General features: G+C 36.4%; 1 protein-coding gene across 3 annotated transcripts; it reads left to right on the top strand.

Moving 5' to 3' along the window:
- The first annotated feature begins 550 nt into the window (after positions 1–550).
- Positions 551–18,855, top strand: SLC39A6 (solute carrier family 39 member 6). Of its 3 annotated transcripts, none has more exons than XM_058177166.1 (10): positions 551–677; positions 5,084–5,695; positions 7,246–7,426; positions 7,726–7,895; positions 9,945–10,157; positions 10,630–10,726; positions 13,171–13,548; positions 14,890–14,970; positions 16,872–17,062; positions 18,029–18,855. In XM_058177166.1, exons 2-10 carry the CDS (start codon positions 5,093–5,095, stop codon positions 18,179–18,181), a joined length of 2,067 nt encoding a protein of 688 aa, XP_058033149.1. In that variant the 5' UTR covers positions 551–677; positions 5,084–5,092; the 3' UTR covers positions 18,182–18,855. The 3 variants fall into 3 exon arrangements, with proteins under 3 accessions (XP_058033149.1, XP_058033148.1, XP_058033146.1); XM_058177165.1 differs by having other exon boundaries at positions 577–721; XM_058177163.1 differs by lacking the exon at positions 551–677 and adding an exon at positions 3,993–4,043.
- Positions 18,856–20,689: the final 1,834 nt, after the last annotated feature.

The raw sequence follows: 20,689 nt of genomic DNA, 5'->3' as shown, positions 1-20,689 counted from the left end.
AACAGTTTAACCTCCAAGTCCACAAAGATTTATGCCCTGGATTCCTGTTAAATATCAAGGTGTTGCCCAAGATGTGTCAGATCCACGATCATTCTAGGTAGATGGATATGACGGCTTATAGTGAGGCTTTCAGACAGATCCAATATAAATAATTGATTGGCTCTGGCTTGACCTTATTCTATAGGATTAATTGAAACACTAACTAAAACTGTACAGATCTCTCTCCGCTTGGTGGAAGAAAAATTTAATTGCCGTTAAACGTTATGCCACCAGCTGGATAGAGAAACCCGTTTTATACACATCTAAGAGCGAGGGCTGGTGCAAAGAAGAGCCTAGCGAACCGCAAACCTAAACCGACCAATTTACCTACTAAATTTCCACCAAGAAATCACTTCGTTCCCTCCACGTTAAGGCGTCTGCTAGCTCACGCATGCGCAAGAGGCTGCCGTTCTCCCCACGTGGGCCGCCTTGTGTACAGTACTCTTTTGTCTTCGCTTTTCCCCCCGCTTTCGACGGAGGCCCTCCTTTCCGAGGACGAAAGGCGGTGGAATTACGAAACGCTTATTGGTTCTTATTCGCCCAGCTGACCAGAAGGCGTGTTCTGATTGGCTGGTGTGAGTGACATCACCCCCTCCTTTTAGTCCGTAGGCCGGCTCGCTGCTCTCCTTCTCCGGGCGGTGAGTGAAGGCGGTTCCGGGCGCGGAATGGACCGTAGCAGTTGGTGAGGAAGCAGGCTTCGTGGTGGTTGGTCTGGGTTGGGAGTAGCAGGGGGCGAATCCTTAGCCCGGCGACGCTAGTTGTGCTCTTTTGATGGTTGGAGGGTCCTAAAGGATCAGCAGCGATCGGTGAACTTCTCTTTTTTTCATCAGCCCCTCCCAGTTGAACGGGGGAGAAAGTGGCTTTAGTTGGTTAGTAGTAGATCAAGCTTCCAGAGCGTCTATGGCTCTTGGCAGTCTATCTCTGGGAATGATATGCCAGCCAAGGAGGAAAAGAAAGGGCTATTGTTGTCTGTGGCCCTTCCTTGGGGCCATCTGGCTGAATAAACAGGATATGCTTTGGTTTTAATCAGAGAGGAGATTCTTGCACAATAAAGGGCAGGGTGCCTTTCTAATAGTAGAGAAGGAGAAACGTGTAGGAGAGGAGTTTCGCCAGGTGCAGGGTTTTCCGCTCAGGGCATGTTGCAACTTGCCAAAATATCCTAGCACTGCACTGTTCTGGGCAGAGAGCTGTGATTGTCATTCCTGGGATCTGTTGGAGCTGCTCTCCCAGCTTAGAAGTCACAGCCTTGAGGGCGCCAACCACGACTGGGACCACTTGGGTGGCCTTTACCAGGGAGTCCTCGCCTTACGACCGCCACTGAGCTCAACATTTCTGTTGCTAAGTGAAACGTTGGTTAAGTGGGTTTGCCCCAATTTACAGTCGTTCTTGCCGCAGTTCAGTGAATCACCGTGGCTGTTAAATGAGTCAAACTGTTGTTAAATGAATCTGATTTCACCATTGACTTTGCTTATCAGAAGGTTGCAAAAGGGGGAATCAGGTGATCCCAGGACACTGCAGCCATCCTAAATATGAGTCAGTTGCTAAGCGCCTGAATTTTGATCACGTGACCATGGGGAATGCTACAACGGTCACAAGTGTGGAAACGAAATCACTTTTTTCAGTGCCGTTATAACTTGAACGGTCAGTAAATGAACTGTTGTAAGTCAAGGACTACCAGTATTTTCCACATTCTCTCTACTTCCTCCTTCAGGCCCTGATAATTCTCTAGCTTCTCATACTCCTTGCTCCTGATGTTGCTGTCACTTGGCACGGCTACATCTATCACCACCACTGTCTTCTGGGCTTTGTCCACTACCACAGTGTCTGGTTGATTGGCCAGTACTTGCCTGTCTGTCCCAAATTCAGTCTTCCCCGCCATAGAATTTATCAGGAGGCTGGGTTACAAGTTCTTAGTTCAGTTCTTCTTAGTTCAGCAGGTGGATGTTGAATAAAATGAGAGGGATGGAGAGGACCATGTATGTTAACTTGGATGTTTTGAAAGAAAGAGAGGATATAAACTGTTACAAAGAAAGTAAAGTTTCTTGCAAATCCATGATAAAAATATAAGTTGAATGGTAAACGTAGAAACCTAATTTCTAAGATCTATGATCCCTAAATTGTTGATATATCCATCAACATTTCCCCTGATTTTTAAGTGTGGAAAAATGCACCTAGGACATTTGTCAATGCAAGAGTATATAAGATGAGAAATCCGGAAGGGAAAAATTATCCCATAAGTGATAAACTATGCAGTCTTTTTAATTGTAGGTGTAGAGTAGATACATAGATAATATTCATGTAGCTGCAAATAGGTCATCTGGTTACTGGCACAGCATGAAATATACTCTTATCTGAGTTCTACAGCATCACCAAGCAGGAAATGCTCGTAGAAGTCCCAATATGTTTCCAGTAGCAGTCAGTTACTCTTTGGTATCTATTGTAAATTCAATTCAATTAAAAGATTGAAATTCTTATTTTAGAATTATATCCCACATTATGATTAGTGGTAATTAACTATAAAATGCTTATTCTTGGACTTAAATAGTTACCTTTACTTTTGATTGTCCTGTCTCCTGTCTGTGATTCTTCTTCCAAATTATTACAGTTGTGTATACATTTATGCTTTATCTTCCCAAGACATTAGATTGATTGAGAATGCAGCAAAGTGTTTCAAGTACCATAAAACTGAAGTCTTGCTATTTAAAATAAGATGATAGAGATTAAATAAATATTGGAAAGTATTCATTGAAAATTCAAAATTATTTTTATTCAGGCTATTTGATGTGTTTCTTTTGGAAATCTTCAATATCTAGAGAAGCTATGTACTGGTAATCTGTGACTTACGACCACAATTAAACCTAAAATTTCTGTTGCTAAGAAAGATAGTTGTTAAGTGAGTTTTGCCCTATTTTACAACCTTTCTTGCCACAGTTGTTAAGTTAGTAAAATGGTTGTTAAGTGAATCTGGCTTCTTCATTGACTTTGCTGATCAGAAGTGTCGCAGCGAGTCTGCAACACGTATTTGTTGTCCAAGGTTCCCTGTTGATGTTGTCCTGGGTTCCCGCAGGAACGAGTCTCAGCCCTCGCCAAGACAATTTAGGGGGTCCTCGCAAGGACGAAAGAAGTCAAATAAGAGACACCACACCAGAAGTTTCTCAAGATGAGAGAGCACGAAGAGTGCCGGGGTTATGTTGTGTCCCCTTTTATTAAGCAGTTTTTACAGGGAGGGGTAACTACAGCAAGCAAGCAAGCAGCATATAGAAAGTTACCAATCAGCGAGAGTCTGAATATATGTGTTAGCAAAATACCACCTGATTTACAAGAAATCATACATTTCACCGTAATAGAAACCTAACTCAGGGGAAGCGAAACTTAACTTGAGGATGCAATGCTATGGGTACCATAAATCATGTCTGTCATGTAGCACTGAAAAAGGTTAAGTCAAGTTCTCACGGCTGTGAGGCCTAAGAAAACCTGAACCAATGATATATCCATACAGAAGCTTGTAAAAGGTGATCACATGACCCTGGGACACTGCAACTGTCACAAATACATACTAATTGCCAAGTGTCCAAATTTTGATCACATGATGATGGGGATGCTGCAGTAGTCATAAGTGTGAAAATTGGTAATAAGTCACTTATCAATGCCATTGTAACTTCCAACAGTCCCTAAATTTACTTTAAATGAATGGTTGTAAATTTACTTTACCAACAATAATGATCTTTTTCTTGGTCTTTAAAGCAGCAGTATCAATCTGTAAGAGATCTATGAACTCCATGGCTTCTGAGACTAAAAAATAGAATTGTTAGGTATGGAGCTAGGAAACAAAATAGTAAAGTTTATGCATGTTTAGTGGACACAGAATGCCAAAACGTTCATTGACAATTCAGAAATTGGGAAATAGAAAATTGATGATGGGAGAGGAATGGAATAGAGTATGAATTCCAAAGGAGGAATACTACAGCATGCAATTTTCTTTTAGCAAGTTTTCTTATAATAATGTAAGTTTCAATAAGATCAGGGAACTAAAAAGATGATAAAACTACCATGATTTTTTTTGGTATCAATTCAAATCTTTTTTGGGCAATGGAAATATTAGAGCTGCCCTTATACCAATTTTGAGAATTTAATACCTTATTATTTATAACAATGAAAAGAAAAGATATAAAAATATATAGGTTATTCCTGCAATGAATGAGAAATATATGTATGAAAGGGATTAAAAGAAGCTTGGGTTTCTGATCTGGTGGTCCAAAAAACCCAGAAAAGTTGACAGCAGTTTTGGAAGCTGGCAGAGTCACTACAGCTTCAATGCAAGAATTTCAGTGGAAGGTCATATATATTGTTGACATTGAATTCCTATTTAATTGGCACATATGCATCAAAATTATCCTTCCAAATGCTGGGGTCAAAAAAGGGCTCATTTTCTTCATTTGTGGTGGTCATATGATAAAGTTAATCTCAGTGAAAAAAATTTGGAGAGATAAGTATCACTAAACTTGAATGCTGTCCAGAGTTAGGCTTAATGGATTTATTTATAGGATTAAACCATAAGCTTAAAAACAAAGAATTGATTGTTTAATTTTATTAGCCAAAGCAATAATTGTGCAACATTGGAAAATGTTAGATAACATAACAGTTGAGTAGTGGATTAATACATTCTCTTCGATTGCCACATTAGAAGAAGTTACAGATAAAGTAGTAAGGGCCTACAATTTTATCGAATTTGGTTGGAGTTAATAATAATTATAATTAGATATATTCTTTATAGACGGTGAATTTTCACATGTATATTGCCATCTCTTCAAATTGTAGATTGTGTTTGTATTTTCTGTATCCTTTTTCTTTCTATTATCTTGGATTTATGTTACAGCTTGAAATAAAAAAAGCAGAATTTCATATCGTAAAATGTGCAATTTACCATTTTAAATTTGCAGAGGTATTTTTTAAATACTCGTTTTATTTTATTTTCTATTGCATGAATTGAATAATATATATGGCTAGTTTTTAAAATTAATTTTATGTCATTTTCTTTTCATAGGACCCTATTATGGCAAACAAACTTTACATAAGTTTTCTTCACTTACTTTCCACATTCTTGTTTTGTGATGCTTCCTACCCTAGCTTGGAACCAGCCACAGTTTCACAAACTACAGACAAACTCACTCCTGAGAAGGCAGCTGGTGTTAATATTAGTTTGGCTTTATGTAGACAGAGACATCACCTTCAGGATCTCTTCTCTCGTTATGGGGAGAACAATACATTGAATATTGAAGGGTTTAAAAAATTGCTACACAGCATAGGCATTGAGAAAGTGAAAAGAATAGAACACAATCATTACCACCATCATCACAATCATGCTACACTCGGGACAAACTCTGACAAAACCTATTGTCCTAATGATGAATCTGGTGATGGCAGCAAAGATTTTTGGAATAACCCAGCAAAAGATGTGTCTAGAACAGAGAATATGGAGGACCACCAGCAAGAATCCGTGGATAACAAGAATACAACCGTTGCTATAACAACAGCTACCTACACCACAACTACAGAGGGCAACCCTTTGCTACAACACTCAGAAACTGCAGAATTGTCAGCACGTGTAGGCTTTGTCAGCACTAATCCCAGCACTGTTTTAGGAAGCAGCAGCAATGTAAGTTTTTAAATAGAAAAGCAAAGGAATCACTTGTTTTCGTGATGAGGTCTGAAACAGGAGGTCCCCTGTGTTTTAAAATTAGCAAACAAATTACACAAAATATATTTGGAAAGAGGCCTTTAAAAAAAAAGATTTATTTACCTCTTTACTTTGTAGGTATTCTACAATGTGTTATTCCACTTCCAAATAAAATACCATCTAAGAGTTGGTTCAGATGCTTTCACATATGATAATCATGCAAAGAGTTGCATGCTGAAGTTCCCCTCGTTCATCAGTATTTTAATCTTGCTCTTTAAAAAACAAACAAGGTTCTTAACCACTGGATTTATTTTCATTGTAACAAATTGCTGAGGTATTTTAAATCGAACAATTCAGTTTGGCAAATTTGGGGTTGTGCTGTCGACTGAGATTTGATCTGATCTTAACCTAATGAATAGCTTTCTACAACTTTGTCGTGCTCACAGTCTACTCTATAGCGCAATATTAATGCAATATCGATTTTAATTTCAATTGTATATAATGTGAAGGATGTGTGTTTGTGTTTTATTTTTATAATTATAATGTACACTGAAGATGGCATTTAATTTCATTGTACAAGGTGCAATGACAATAAACTAAACTAAACAAAACATTTAAATTAAATGTATTCTTACGGGCCTGCAATTTGTGATCTTTCTGAATGTACTGAAATGTTTAGATAGCCACAGGTTCAAAGGTATATAGAAAAAAAAATTCCTAAATTGCATAACTGATTTATTAGCTCATGGAGAAAAGCAGTTTCCCGTGGTCTGCTTTGCTTGTAATTCATATGTAAAACTTTAAAATGGAAAGCTTGGAAATTGTATAGCCTGAATAAGAACATTCATCATTATCACTACCATTAAAGAATATGGGAACTTTCTGGTTATATGGGTTACTTAAATAGAAGAAAGATAATTGTATTGAGTAGCTTTGCCAGTCCCACCCTGGACTTCTGAAAGTTATCAATCTTCTACATTTTGAAGATTGTATACTTAGCATTAGTAATTTTGACATATTGGGCCACAATGGAAGAAAAGCTCTGTATCCATCAATGTTGTAAAAACTTACCTGATGCTTGTTTATAAATTTATAAAGTCTGTATGTAATCTAGGGGTACTTTTGGATTGAAAAGATTTGCCAGTAACAACACTGTTGCCCAGGGGACGCCCAGTTACCAAAAGTAATGCAATCTTAAGGGATTTCATTTTAATATTTATAAAATTAGTTTGGCAGATTTTTTTAAAAAATGCATTTAGTTATATTGTTTTCCTGTAGCACAAGTCATGTTTTCAAAGATAGTTGTAATATCTTTAATTTTTAAACACATTATTCAATTATTTGTGACATACAAAAATGCTTTGGCTCTTGATGCTATAAAGTAATCCAATGTAATAGCTTTGATGCATTTTTAACTTTTTTTTAAAAAATCACTTTTGTCTTATCATGAAGTTTGTCAATTGAAGAAAAGCTGCTATGTTTTGAAATTATGTCTCTTAACATGTGTATTTTTCTAACTTCTTCCATAGTGCTTTAATACATCAGAAATGATGCTTTTCCATGGAATAAGTACTCAAGCATCTTTGACAGCCATAGAATTTAGCTATCTTTGTCCAGCTATAATTAACCAGATTGATGGTAGAAACTGTATAATTCATGCAGCTAGTGAAAAAGCTGAAACAGCTCCAAAAACATATTCACTGCAAGTTGGTAAGTTTGATGGCAGATTTTCCATTTAATATTTCTACTTCTTCTTGTTTTTGATGATGTAATACATTCTTATTCCAGGAGTGGCTTTATTTTGGCTGAATTATCTGAATCGAAACATTTGTATTTTTTATCTCAAGGAATAGGTCTTTTTATAAATGGCGACAAACTAATATAAAAATCCTACTGATCTTTCAGGTTAGAAAATACTTTTAGCTAGTCGCCAAAATGGAAGAAAGCTGTTATTTAATAAAGAATGTATGTTGTAATCATTTGATAAAAAAGCTCTCTTTTCTTTTCAGCTTGGATTGGTGGCTTTATATCCATTTCCATTATCAGTTTTCTTTCATTACTGGGTGTTATACTGGTGCCACTTATGAATCGTGTGTTTTTCAAGTTCCTCTTAAGTTTCCTGGTGGCATTAGCAGTTGGAACGCTAAGCGGAGATGCTCTTTTACATCTCCTTCCTCATGTAAGTACATTGTTTTTTCTATTAATAGTGCATATGTTCCTTTGAAGCACAGCAGTGTTCTTTGGTCAGTGGAAGCCTGTAAGTAGAAAAAGGACTCACAATGAAACAAAAGCATCTAATCTGATGACCTTGTGTTGTCCATCATCTTTTAAATCGCCTCTGCATTTTTCTTAACTATGTTAGAACTAAAGTACATGTACTACTAATGATGTGAATATAGTGTACTCACACAGTTTTATGCCAGCTGTTAGGAAGGAGACGAAGCAGCTGGAGGACTATGGGGAAGGGGGAGTTTAGCCAGCTCAAGTCCTGCTGAGAAACCACTATTCACTCCCAGTGGAAATATTGTTTGGGCATCATCCTTATTATTTGCATTTTAAAAGTCACATTATTTCATCAGCCCTTTGGTGATTTGACTGCAGGTATGAAGTAAGAAAAACACATACTTGCTTCAATTTAATTTCTTCTCCTGCCCTTGTGTATTTAATCTTATTTCATTAAAGCTAAGAAAGGTCCCATTATGCCTAGCCTCCTCAATTCTGTTTTGTGTCTCTGTTTCTCCTAACTATTTATTCAACCTATAAGCATTTATGGTAATGTAAAACCTGTCAGGTAGAATTCTTTGTAAACTGTAGTGTTTGTGCATTCCTCAGGAAAAGTTTACTTTGTGAAACTTTGTGCATGTATAAGGGAGACATTTCTACTTCCCTTCTTCCTTTCTTCTTGTAGCTCTCATAACTTATAGTGGGAGAAAAATCACCCCCTCTTGCTTAGGTTGAAAAGAGAAATTATTTTGGGAGAAGAGCATCATGGGATGTTTATAGCATTGCAGTTTGCACATTAGACAAGGCCATTCAGTAGCAATTTGATTTAGTAACAGAAAAAAATATTTCTGGCTAAATATTTGTGGCACAGAAATCAAACATTCAATATGAACATTTATAAAATCCAGACTTTTAAGAGTTTTCATATTTTTGCCTTTATGTTTGGTATCTAGGATCATTGGCATATAGTTCACATATTTTTCTACATAGATATTCCTTGTATAAATGAGCTTGTTGCATCAACTGGTTCAAGCTGTGTTTGGTTACATACTATAGTTACTGGTTCACTAATAACAATATTGGAAAGAACTTACAATTAATGTTGCCAATTATGGTTTGAGGTCAGGTTAGATTTGCCAAATAATACAAGAGCTATTCTGTGTCATTCAGTTTGAGGGGGTTGAAAGGTTTAGTATCATAGCTGACTACTGTATTCGAAGCAAATAAATCTTCTAGGGATCAGATGAACCTGTGTGACATTTTGGCTAAAAATAAGTAAACATTTGGTGTAATTTGGAAATATTTCATAGCTGGCATAAAAAAGCTTCTGAGTTTCTAAATGTAACTATTATGCTAAATATGTAGTTGGACAGTCATCTGAATATATTTTGAGTCTTATCCCTGAAATAGTATGAGATGTTATACTCAGTGTTTCATTAATTTTTATGTTACAGGCGAGGTATCACTCTTTTTTAAAATGACAGTGAACAATATCCTGTAGGTCAAATTAATGCAACAGTTCCTCCTACCTCCACCACACTCACCCATTTTTCTTGGAGTTTTTGCAAGAATTACAAGGACTTTTGACTCTATAATCTCATCTTATTTTCATATTCTTATATATTGTCTGAAATTATAGAGTTTATTGTTTTAGAGTTGTCCCAGGCCTTAGTCTGTTAGTTTTACTTGTGGGTGGTCACCGATTGCAATAAAATCAATCTTTTGGGCACCAGGGATTGGTTCCGTGGAGAGAGGTTTTTCCGTGGACAGGAAAGGGGCGTGGTTTTGCATGCTGCCTGCATCCTGCGGATGGAGTTTTGCTTGTTTGTGTGGCCCATTTTGGAATGCCGTGGCCCGTGCTGGTCCATGGACTGGGAATTGGGGACCCCTGCTATATACCATTTTTGGACTGACAAACATCGCTATTTCTCTAGTCATCCTATCTCATCTTCTTCTATAGGGAGTGTTGTCTAAACTATTTTTCCTTTTAAATTTCCACATTCAGTCTCATGGAAAGCACCATCATCATCATGAAAAACCTTTGATGGCACACAGTAACGATCTCCCTTTAAAGCATCTAGTTTTCCAAAGTTCAGAAGAGAATGCTTATTTAGATTCTACATGGAAAGGCCTTACAGCCCTTGGAGGATTATATTTTATGTTTCTTGTTGAGCACTTGATCACATTAATTAAACAGTTTAAGGATAAGAAAAAAAAGGTAAGAAACCACTGGTTTTCATCAGAATTTTGTTTTGCTTAAATTTTCTTCTATGAGACTATTTTAAAGTAATGCTTATAACCAATTTATAGAATAATGTTTTCACTGGATATTGCTTTTCTGTAGTGTCATTTACTTAGATTTCACCATTACAGAGGAAGTTTTTCAAAGGAAAAAAAACCTGATATATCCTTAAGTGTGTTTGAGATTGAATTTTAAGTCCTAGCTAATTTAAGGTTTTAAAACTGAATGAAATATTACAATAGTAAAAATATATGGGTTATTTTCTAACCAGTCTGCTATTTATAGAAATTTCACATGCATTTCAACATTTTTCTGTTCTACTGTCCATATTTTCTACTCCACTGTCTATATTTTTCTATATTCTATTTCTATATTCTGTTGATATATCTGTCATTCAGGAGGTATAGCCAAAATGTTAACAACTTCAGTGTATTTTTTTCGGAGCTAGAAAAAAAATGATGATGATGAATCAGAAATCAAGAAACAGCTGTCTAAATATGACTCTCAACTTTCAGCAAATGATGACAAAATAGATGCAGATGATAGTAAGTTTCAATAAACTTTGTATAAATATCTTCTAAAAACTGTGTGAAATGTATTTATGGCAATATAAGTGGATCTGAGATCTAGTATACTAGCTTGGAAGTTTTCAATTTTTTAAGTAGGATAAAATTCATATAAATCCCTGTATACAAAACATGTTTTTTTCTATTTTGCATGTGTTTATCTGCAGTTTGAAAAAGCCTACAGTTTTCCTGTGGGTACTAAGAGCACTAGAGAGTTTAAGCAAAGCAAGAATGAACAAAAATAAAATACATGATACTATTTCCAATCTTAAATGCATTATAGATTTCACTTTCTAATACAGTATTGGATATAAAAAGGAGAAATTGTTTTTTCTCTTTAACAGACCTCCCTGTTGTCTCCCCATCTCTGACAAATATATTAAAAAGTGAATGAGAATTGTCCTCGCCCTTTAATAAAAACCATATCATTACAGAGAGTAATGAATGAGATGCATTCTGTTAAGAAACATTTTGCTGTTATCATAAACCAGTGCTGACTTCACATTTATCCTCAGTCTCATTTTTTCAGCTCCTTTCATGTTCCAAATATTAACATAGGAAAGATAAACTTGAAGTAGGGCGGCCAATATGCATCTCAGTTCTTGACAGTTCTAGAAGTTCCCTTCTCAGTCCAAGGTTTTGAAAGATGGCCAGCCACTACAAATATAAATCTTATAAAAAGTCTTATAATTATAATAGGGTGTATAAGTGGTGCAGAAATTGTTTGGAATATCCCTAACTAATTTCATAATTCTTCCTCCTCAATTATCATTACTATAATGCTTTAGACTTTATTGGCAGTTTCCTGCATTTCTCCACTAGAGGCTACTAGAGCTATTTTGGCAAACATGATCTTAGTTTCTCTTTATTATTCTTCATTCCTGCTTTTTTCCTCCATAACAGCTTCTCTTCATTGTCATTTGTTTGTGTGTCCCGTCCCCCCCCCCCATTTTTTGTGCCTTGGAATCAGTGTTTGATTCCTGGCAATTGCCTGGACAATGCCTTGCAATTTTCTTGGCAGCATTTTTTAGAAATGGTGAGTCACTACCTGCTTCCTAACACTGAGAAAGAGTGACTGGCCTGAGGTCTACCCAGCCATTTTGCAGAGAGATGATAGATGTTTACTGTTGTCTTGTCTCTAGATTCTGCTAGTTATTATAAATACTATAAATTGCTAGATAAATAAAAAATATATATTTAGTGAGGCATCCCTGTGCTATGTTGATCCATCCGAAGTTAATTTGGTCTTTAGGAATAAGTTTTGAAAATGACTGTTCAGTTTGCACTGCTTCTTCTCTAAATGATTTTTACATGCTGCAAGATAAGGGCTTAGAACCCTTTGTGCTCGTGGATTGTGCATTGACAATAAAGGTTTAATTTGATCTGATACATCAGGAATTTTGAAACCATGCAACGGGAGTTGCTACTAAATAGTTCCAATTGTAATAGAAAAAAATCCTCCACTTTTTTTTTAAAAAAAGGTTGCCATGGTGGCTCTGGCAGAATCAGGTCATGAGAATATTCCAGGATACTCTATTATCTGCACTATTTTTAACCCCAGGCATGTAGATACACCTACAAATGAAACACATAGGTCCACAGGTGGCACACAGAGCCATATCAGTGGGCACATGAGCTCAGCTCTGGCACGCAAGTGCTCGCTGGCCAGCTGATTTTTGGGCCTTCTGGGCCACCCAGAAGTAGGAAAACAGGCTGTTTCATGCCTCTGGAAGGCCTGGGGGAGTGGAGGCCTGTTTTTTGCTCTCCCCAGGCTCCAGGGCATCTCTCTGGAGCCTGGGGAGGGCGAAAATGTGGCCCCCCCTGCAAGCCCTCCAGAGGCCAGAAACGGCCCGTTTGCCAATTTCCAGTTCAGTCTGGGGAGAGCAAAAAATGGGCCTACCGGGCCCAGCATGCCATCGTGTGCCAAAAGCAGGGGGGGTCACATGTGCACAACCCCCCATGCTTCCCCTGCTTTTGGCATGCGATAGCAAAAAGGTTAGCCATCACTGACATAGGTTATAATCATTTTTATTTTCTCATTAATGTCACTTTTTAATGAGTGCAATCTATTTTTGAAAAAAATGAGGTGAGATAGGAAACCTGATGGGTATTTATCTTGATTATTATGGGCACATGTTGGAACCTGAACTTTAGATGCATTTATGCATAGGTCAGTTTTTAAACATATGATTCTAAACATGTGGCATAATGTATGATTAAAATGTGCCTGCCTCTTATAGGTTTGTCCTAAAATATAAAGTAGATCAGAACATTCTTTACTTACTTGCATGGTATACTTCCAATAAAAACATGTGAAAATAAAACAACTAAAGTCTTTTAGCGATATAGTAATTATTCTAATTATTTCTTTTTTCTTCAATTGGATAATTATTTGAGTTGTTTTCTTTTTTCCTCCCTCCAAGGGCCTGAAAATTATTTGGGGGTACTTTCTCAAGAGCCATCAAATTTCCTATCTCAGAAACCCATGGTACAAGAAGAAGAAGAGGTCATGATCGCACCCATCCACAAAGAGACAGCTGATCATGAATATGAATCCAGAGGATGTAGAAACAAATGCCATTCACACTTGCATGACACTTTAGGGCAGTCAGATCATCTCAGTCATCATCACCATGACTACCATCATATTTTGCATCACCATCACCATCAAAATCATCACCCACATAGCCATAGCCAGCGGTATTCACGTGAGGAATTGAAAGATGCTGGTATAGCTACCTTAGCTTGGATGGTAATAATGGGAGATGGCCTGCATAACTTCAGTGATGGTCTCGCAATTGGTGAGTGCTTATGTATTGGCTTTCCTGTGGCTGCTAGTTCATATATGTAAATGGGAGAGCAACATTGTAGCAACGTTTTTTGTAAATGCAGAAGAGGAATAATAAAAAGGATTTTGTTAAAATTAACCCTGCCACGATTCTCAGTATTTTCCCAGCCAATTTGTAAATATCTCAAAAATTCCAACTTCATTAAAATGCATGTTTCATTTGTTAAACATAACTAGCGCTTAGGTAGATGTGAATCTTATTTGTCTGTCTTCCTGTCTAAAAGCTCTGTTAATTGGTTACTTTTCCCTGTTATAACCAAGAATCAAGATGTCTTAGTTTTAAAGTACATAAAAATTGCATGTGGTCCTCTCTTAACAACCACTCATTCAAAGACCATTCAAACTTACAATGATGTTGAATGAATGGTAGTTATGACCAGTCTTCATACTTATATCAGTCATAGCATCTCCATGCTCACATGATTGCCATTTGTGACCTTTGATGGATTTCTACAAGCCAAGTTGGTGGGAAAGCCAGCAGGGAAGCCACAAACGGCATCCATGTGACACCCTCAATTAAGCTGCTGTTATTCACATAGAATAGAATAGAATAGAATAGAATAAAATAGAATAGAATAGAATAGAACAGAACAGAACAGAACAGAACAGAACAGAACAGAACAGAATAGAATTTTTTATTGGCCAAGTGTGATTGGACACACAAGGAATTTGTCTTGGAGCATATGCTCTCAGTGTACATAAAAGAAAAGATACGGTCATCAAGAATTAAATTGACAGAAACTGAAGAATGACTGTTGGTAAATAGTATGGTCATGTGATGCTGTGTTTTATGACTATCACTTAGCAACAGAAATTCTAGTCCCAATTACTATTGTTAAGTGAAGACTTATCTGTAGTCATGTTGCTATTGCCTTAGCTCTTTATCCGATTGCATCTTATTACTGATTGTAGTTCAGTGGTTTTCATGTAACTGTAAACTGCTCTTCATTTAAATTGAAATTCTAAACAAGTACACAGATAGGAAATTGATTCTCTTCACTAGAACCGAAATAGGAATAAGAACGGCCTTCAGGGCTAACTGAAAGTATATAGCTTTTATTCAGAAAATGGATGTATTTTTAAACTTTTCTTTATAAGGAGCATATTTCTTGCAACTAGTCATTTATTTCTTGTTCTCCCTTGTATGATTTAATCCATGGTTTTTGCAATACAGTACCAATACAATACACAATGCTGAATAGAAAACATCTTTCTTAATTTAAATTTGTTTTTGGGTTTGCCTGGATTTTCCAGGGTGATTGCTTTTTAAATAATGTTCATTTATTTTTCCTAGGGGCTGCTTTCACTGAAGGCTTATCCAGTGGCTTAAGTACATCTGTTGCAGTCTTTTGTCATGAGTTGCCACATGAATTGGGTGAGACATAAGTATTAGAGAGCAGTAAAATATAATTTCCATGCTTTAACTGGTATATCGACTGCAGAGTGATAGTAACACTAATAAAGCCCCAAATTTCCATTGCTGACTCGTTAGTATTAATTTTTGTTTTTTTGTTTAAATGCTGAACAGTAATCTACCATTTTTTTAAGGTTTATTACAATGTAATTTCAGAGAAAACAATTGTTTCTCACAGCAACCTGTCAAGCATACACAGTGGAGTCACAAAGTATATGAGAACAACCACCTCCTCTACTTTTGTTCCTTTGCAACTGTTATTCTTCTGTTTCTAAATATATTATAAAGCCTTTGTATCTATAGTAGTCATTGATAAGCTTGTTCTTCATAGATTTTTCTGTGTTTCTTTTCTGTATACCTTCTAAAGCTAGGTTTATGGCCATCATTACACTTAGCTTAATTAAATGCTATGGGTTTCTGGTATTGTGAGAGATTGAGAAATGGATTTCTGTATTTGCTTTCTTCATCCCTTCCTCCACATTTTCCACATTCCAAATTTTCCCCTTTTTTTAAACTAATCCTGACACTTGTTGCTTTTGCTGATGGGAGAGTTGTTTTAATTCTCTGATTATTCTGGATGGCTTTTCTGTACTTTGGTATTACTTTTTTTGGATGTAGTAGGGCATAAAAAATTATGCACAGTAGTCTAAATATATTCCAAATTCCTAAATTTATATAAAGCCATTACAATACTGGAAATTAGGTTTCTTTCCATTTTCTAATGATCTCTGTTGAGAAATGAACTTTTTGGATATTGAATTGTTTTTATTAAGCTATCAACTTCCAACTCAAGATTCCTTCTGCATATACAGGTAGTTCTTAATCTACAACCATTCCAAGTTACAAGGGTGCTAAATAAGAATAGTAATTCTCTGAATCAGGGGTCTCCAATCTTGGCAACTTTAAGCCTGGCGGACTTCAACTCCCAGAATTGCCCAGCCAGCAAAGCTGGCTGCTGGATTCTGGGAGTTGAAGTCCGCCAGGCTTAAAGTTGCCAAGGTTGGAGACCCCTGCTCTGAATAATTATCAGAGTTCCAACTGTCTCAGGACACCCGCAGTCACATGATTGTGATCTGAGTGCTTGGCAACCCATTTCCTCTTTTAGCGTTGCCATGCATCACACAATCATGTGATTGCCATGTGCAAGTTTCCTCGCCGACTTCCCCAGTCAATGAAGAAGCTGACAGGGAAGATTGCAAGTTTCCAGGGAAAGTTTCCCCCACATGTGCACCCTTTCCCAGCCCCTCTATGCTCGCATACACTGGCCACTAACACAACCCTGTGGATAAAAATTGATGATTTTTTCAAAACTAAATAAATTAAAAATCAGATTTTAAAAATTTAAATCAGATTTTTTTGATTTTTATCAAATTTATTTTAATAAAATGCTTTTGGAATAATAATTATCTAAAGATAGTTTTCTATTTAAGATCCATTAATAATTTAGTTTATTCAGCATGAAATGGAGTTTAGTTATGTAGTGTGAGGCTGTATATTCTGCAATATTTACATTTTTGGTGAACTCATTCAATGAAGCCAAGCTCTGCAAACTGAGATAATATGCATTGCATTCATGCTTTCACACAATTTCACAGCAGAAGTGACAGTTGCGCTTTAAAAATTATGATTTAAATGGAGTAGATTTAAATCAAGCCTTTTTACTAGTGATTTAAATCAAACTTGATTTAAATCAAATCCACCCTGCCCGTGCATGCTTCTTGATCCATGCTATACCTCTTATGTCTCCTTCCTTACCTGCACACCTTTCATGCACCTTTCATGACCTATGCCACACCCCGTGCACACTTCTCGCGTGTGCTATATGATTGAGATATAAACATATTTGTATCTTTCTTTTGAAGGAGACTTTGCTGTACTTCTCAAAGCTGGTATGACTGTCAAACAAGCTGTTCTTTATAACGCGCTCTCCGCTATGCTGGCATACCTTGGAATGGCTACTGGGATACTTATTGGCCATTACGCTGACAATGTTTCCATGTGGATCTTTGCCCTTACTGCTGGGCTGTTCATGTATGTTGCTCTTGTTGATATGGTAAGTATATGCTTATTAATAGACATTAATAGATATTAATAGCATTCCAATACTTTGGAATGCCAATGAGATATTCTTATGGGAATACTAGCCTGGCATTGACTTCAGAATATGCTTATTCTCTAGCCAATAGAAGTAGTGATTAGAGGAATGGGAGTAGGGTGGGGAAATAATATTAGTTTAGTAAAAACTTTACCCAGATAATATGGTCATTCTGGCAGTTATAGGAAGATGTATTCATTCATCCAATTGTTATGATTTCCTGAGGACCATCCTGGATTCATTTTAAGAATGAAATTTTGACACACACATTCCTAGGTAGGATTCTTTCTAACTAATGCATTGGGGGGTGGGATAGTATACTAAGATTTGTTGAAGCACAATACTTTCAACCCATATTTGATCACAGGCAACCAGCCACAATAGTTGTTTAAGTAACATAATGATCAGTGGATCCAGGAAGCATGGAAAATTAAGTCATATGCTGAAAAACAGAAATGGAATGTAAAGAATATGAATTTGGTTCCTTAATTTTCTAGATATAAGTGGCGTGATGGCCTAGAGGTGGAGTTCTCGCCTCACAATCAGGAGGCTGCGAGTTCGATCCTAGGTAGCGGCAGATATTTCTCTCCTTGGGCACAATGAATAATTGCTGTGAACTCTGTGTAGGCATCAGGAAGGGCATCTGGCTAATAAAGGCTCGAGTTCCATTTAGTCACCCTGACTGCACCCAATGCAAAGGATTACAGGGAGATTTTTTAAAAAATTCTAGATATAGAAATTAGCTGCCTGGAAATAAGAATAGGAGCATATTGTACAGATGGGAATATACTGCAATATTTTCTAGCAGATTTTATGAGTATAATAGATTGATCAATATTACTAACATTAACTACTGCATATATGGAAACATTATTTATTATAATACGCATAACTTAAAAATTATGTATGTTTCTTTAATTTTAGGTACCCGAAATGCTTCACAATGATGCTAGTGATCATGGATGTAGCCGCTGGGGATACTTCCTGTTACAAAACGCAGGAATTCTATTAGGTTTTGGTATCATGTTACTTATCTCGGTGTTTGAACATAAAATTGTGTTCAGCATAAATTTATAGGATTGTATTCCTACTCAGAGCTGCACTTGAGGAGGTGGAAGAATTTTTGCCAGTTTGTTGTTCCTCCTGATCCTCCAGGGAGGATGAGAGAGGTAAAGGTACAGGATGATGGAAGAAAATTGTGAAATTACCCCCGCTTCTTAATCCAGGGGTGAACCACTGAAGGATTACAGTTGCTTCCATGAACTGACGTTTCTTTGTTTATTGAAGTGGTACACTGCTTCAGCTGCATGTTCTGTTTACTTTTCATACTATTGATACTGTCTGTATAGTTTAATTGTAGGCACTTTCCCTCCCATTAATTAGTCATAGGGATTTTAATAATATAATCTTTCATAAATTGCAGGGGATTACCAGTGGCAAAGAAAGAAAATTGGCTTATTAAGTATTACCTTTTTCCAAACATAGTGAAAAATGAAACAATAAAGAGTTTGTAACTTGAACTTTCTTCTAAAAAAAAATAATATTGCAAATGTGATTAGAGCATGCATTGCTAGAGTTTCTTTTGTATATGTTAAAATGGTACAAACACGTGGACTATTGGTGCTTTAAAGAAGTAGAAACATCTAAAATTATCATCTTTTTTTCTCGGTAGTGATGGTGAAGAACAGTTATGTTACTGCAAACATGTATTCCAATAAAGAGATCTAATATTTTATTTGCAATTAAAATTACACGATCCTTTGTCTGACTAAATGTCCAAAATATATTTTTATGTATTTATCAAGATGCCCCCAATTGCCTGTAGCTCCCGCATATGTACCTATACTGTGAAGGGTTGATGGGTAAGTGGAGGTTTTAGATGGCCACAGACACTTCCTGAATCCCAACTTTGTATTGTGTGTGGATTGATTCTGACTTCCTACTGGGAGAAGGCAAGGCACATTCAAGTGGGAAAAGTTAAAATTTGCTAGTGTGTAAAAACCATCCCTGAACAACAAACAGCCACATGTTTCATTCAGTGCAATGCAGTAGAAGTCTATTCCAGCCTTCATTAATGAGTTACGTAGATAAACATCTGGAATAGTATATATATAATGGAGGATTTCTGCTATGAGTTTGTATAGTTACAATAATCGAGGTTCTGTCTAAATCTCTGGGTACATGTGAATCTTCAGCAGCCATTTGATAGACGCATATTTGAATCAGAACAACTTTTTCACACCATATATGCTCAGAATAGAAGAAGTGACAGAACATTCTTCACTTTCTAAGGATTTGCATTCTTAAAAAGCTACCAATATGAAAAAGTTGGAGAACATATGTAACAGAAAACTGCCAGACTGCTAAACCAGCTGATCAAATCAATTTGTTAGCTCACCTTCATGTAGTAACATGTACAATTTGATCAGTCTTTTAAGGACAAAATGCACACATGAAGATGCAATGTTACTTTGATACACAGAACAAAATACAGATACCTCCTATGGCCAGTCAACTCGCAATGGCAAAGCATGCATTCTTCAGCCCATTTGTATAATTGTTAGAGAATTCACATTCCAGATATGTAGGTTTTGTTTTTTACTTTTTAGAACATTTGGTTTTTAGCTACAGAGAAAGGAAATAGATTATGTTGTGCTGTATCAGTGTGAATTCATTTGCATATTGTAACTAAAAATGCCGTAAAATATGAGATGGGTGGTTTTAGCATTGTTGCAGATTACAGGAACTATTTATAGCATTCCAGAAAAGCAATTTATGAGAGAACTGGCAAAACCAGCTCTTATAATTCCATATTTTGTTGTTATTTAATTGGGAAGGGGAAAAGATTGCTAGCTGACCAAATCCCAGGAGAAGTGAAACAAACCTTTCAAAATATCCATTTGAAAGCCACATTGATAAACCAAGCCCATAAACAGTGCTGATTGCAGAAGACAAGAAAATTATTGATTTGATTTGCTGCAAATCAGTGGGAAAAATATGATGCATGTTTTAACTCCTAGCAACTTAACAATGCTACTTATCTACTGAGGGTTTTGGCCAGAGAGACCCAGATGCAAGTGTAACATATAGATGCACTATAACATTCTATGGCGACACAGATTGATTCAGGATCAAAAAGGGAGTTAGACAGGGATGTATTTTACCACCATTTTTGTTCAATCTGCATGCTAAAATAATCATGTGGAGATTAAACCTGGAATTGCCTGAGTTGGGAGTGAAAATTGGAGGAAGAACCATAAATAATTTGAGGTACACAAATGATACATTATTGACTGAAAATAAGACCTGGAAAAAATGATCTGAAAAAATCACAGATGAAAGTAAAAAGTAGGATTGAGTTTTCAGGAAAACAAAAATAATGACAAAAGCTGCAGATGGACATGAGATGTTAAAAATGATCAAGGAGAAAACAATTAATTTGAGGAATTCATCTTCCTTGGATCAAATATTGTTCATGGTGGCAGTTGTATTCTTGAAATCAATGCATGATACCCTTAGGCTGCATTGCAATAGTTAAAATGAATAAAATCTGAAGCAGAGATATTGATATAAATACAAAAAGGC

This window comes from Ahaetulla prasina, chromosome 3 (genome assembly GCF_028640845.1).
Source record: "Ahaetulla prasina isolate Xishuangbanna chromosome 3, ASM2864084v1, whole genome shotgun sequence".
Classification (NCBI taxonomy): domain Eukaryota; kingdom Metazoa; phylum Chordata; class Lepidosauria; order Squamata; family Colubridae; genus Ahaetulla; species Ahaetulla prasina.
This window is presented reverse-complemented; position numbering and strand designations above follow the sequence as displayed.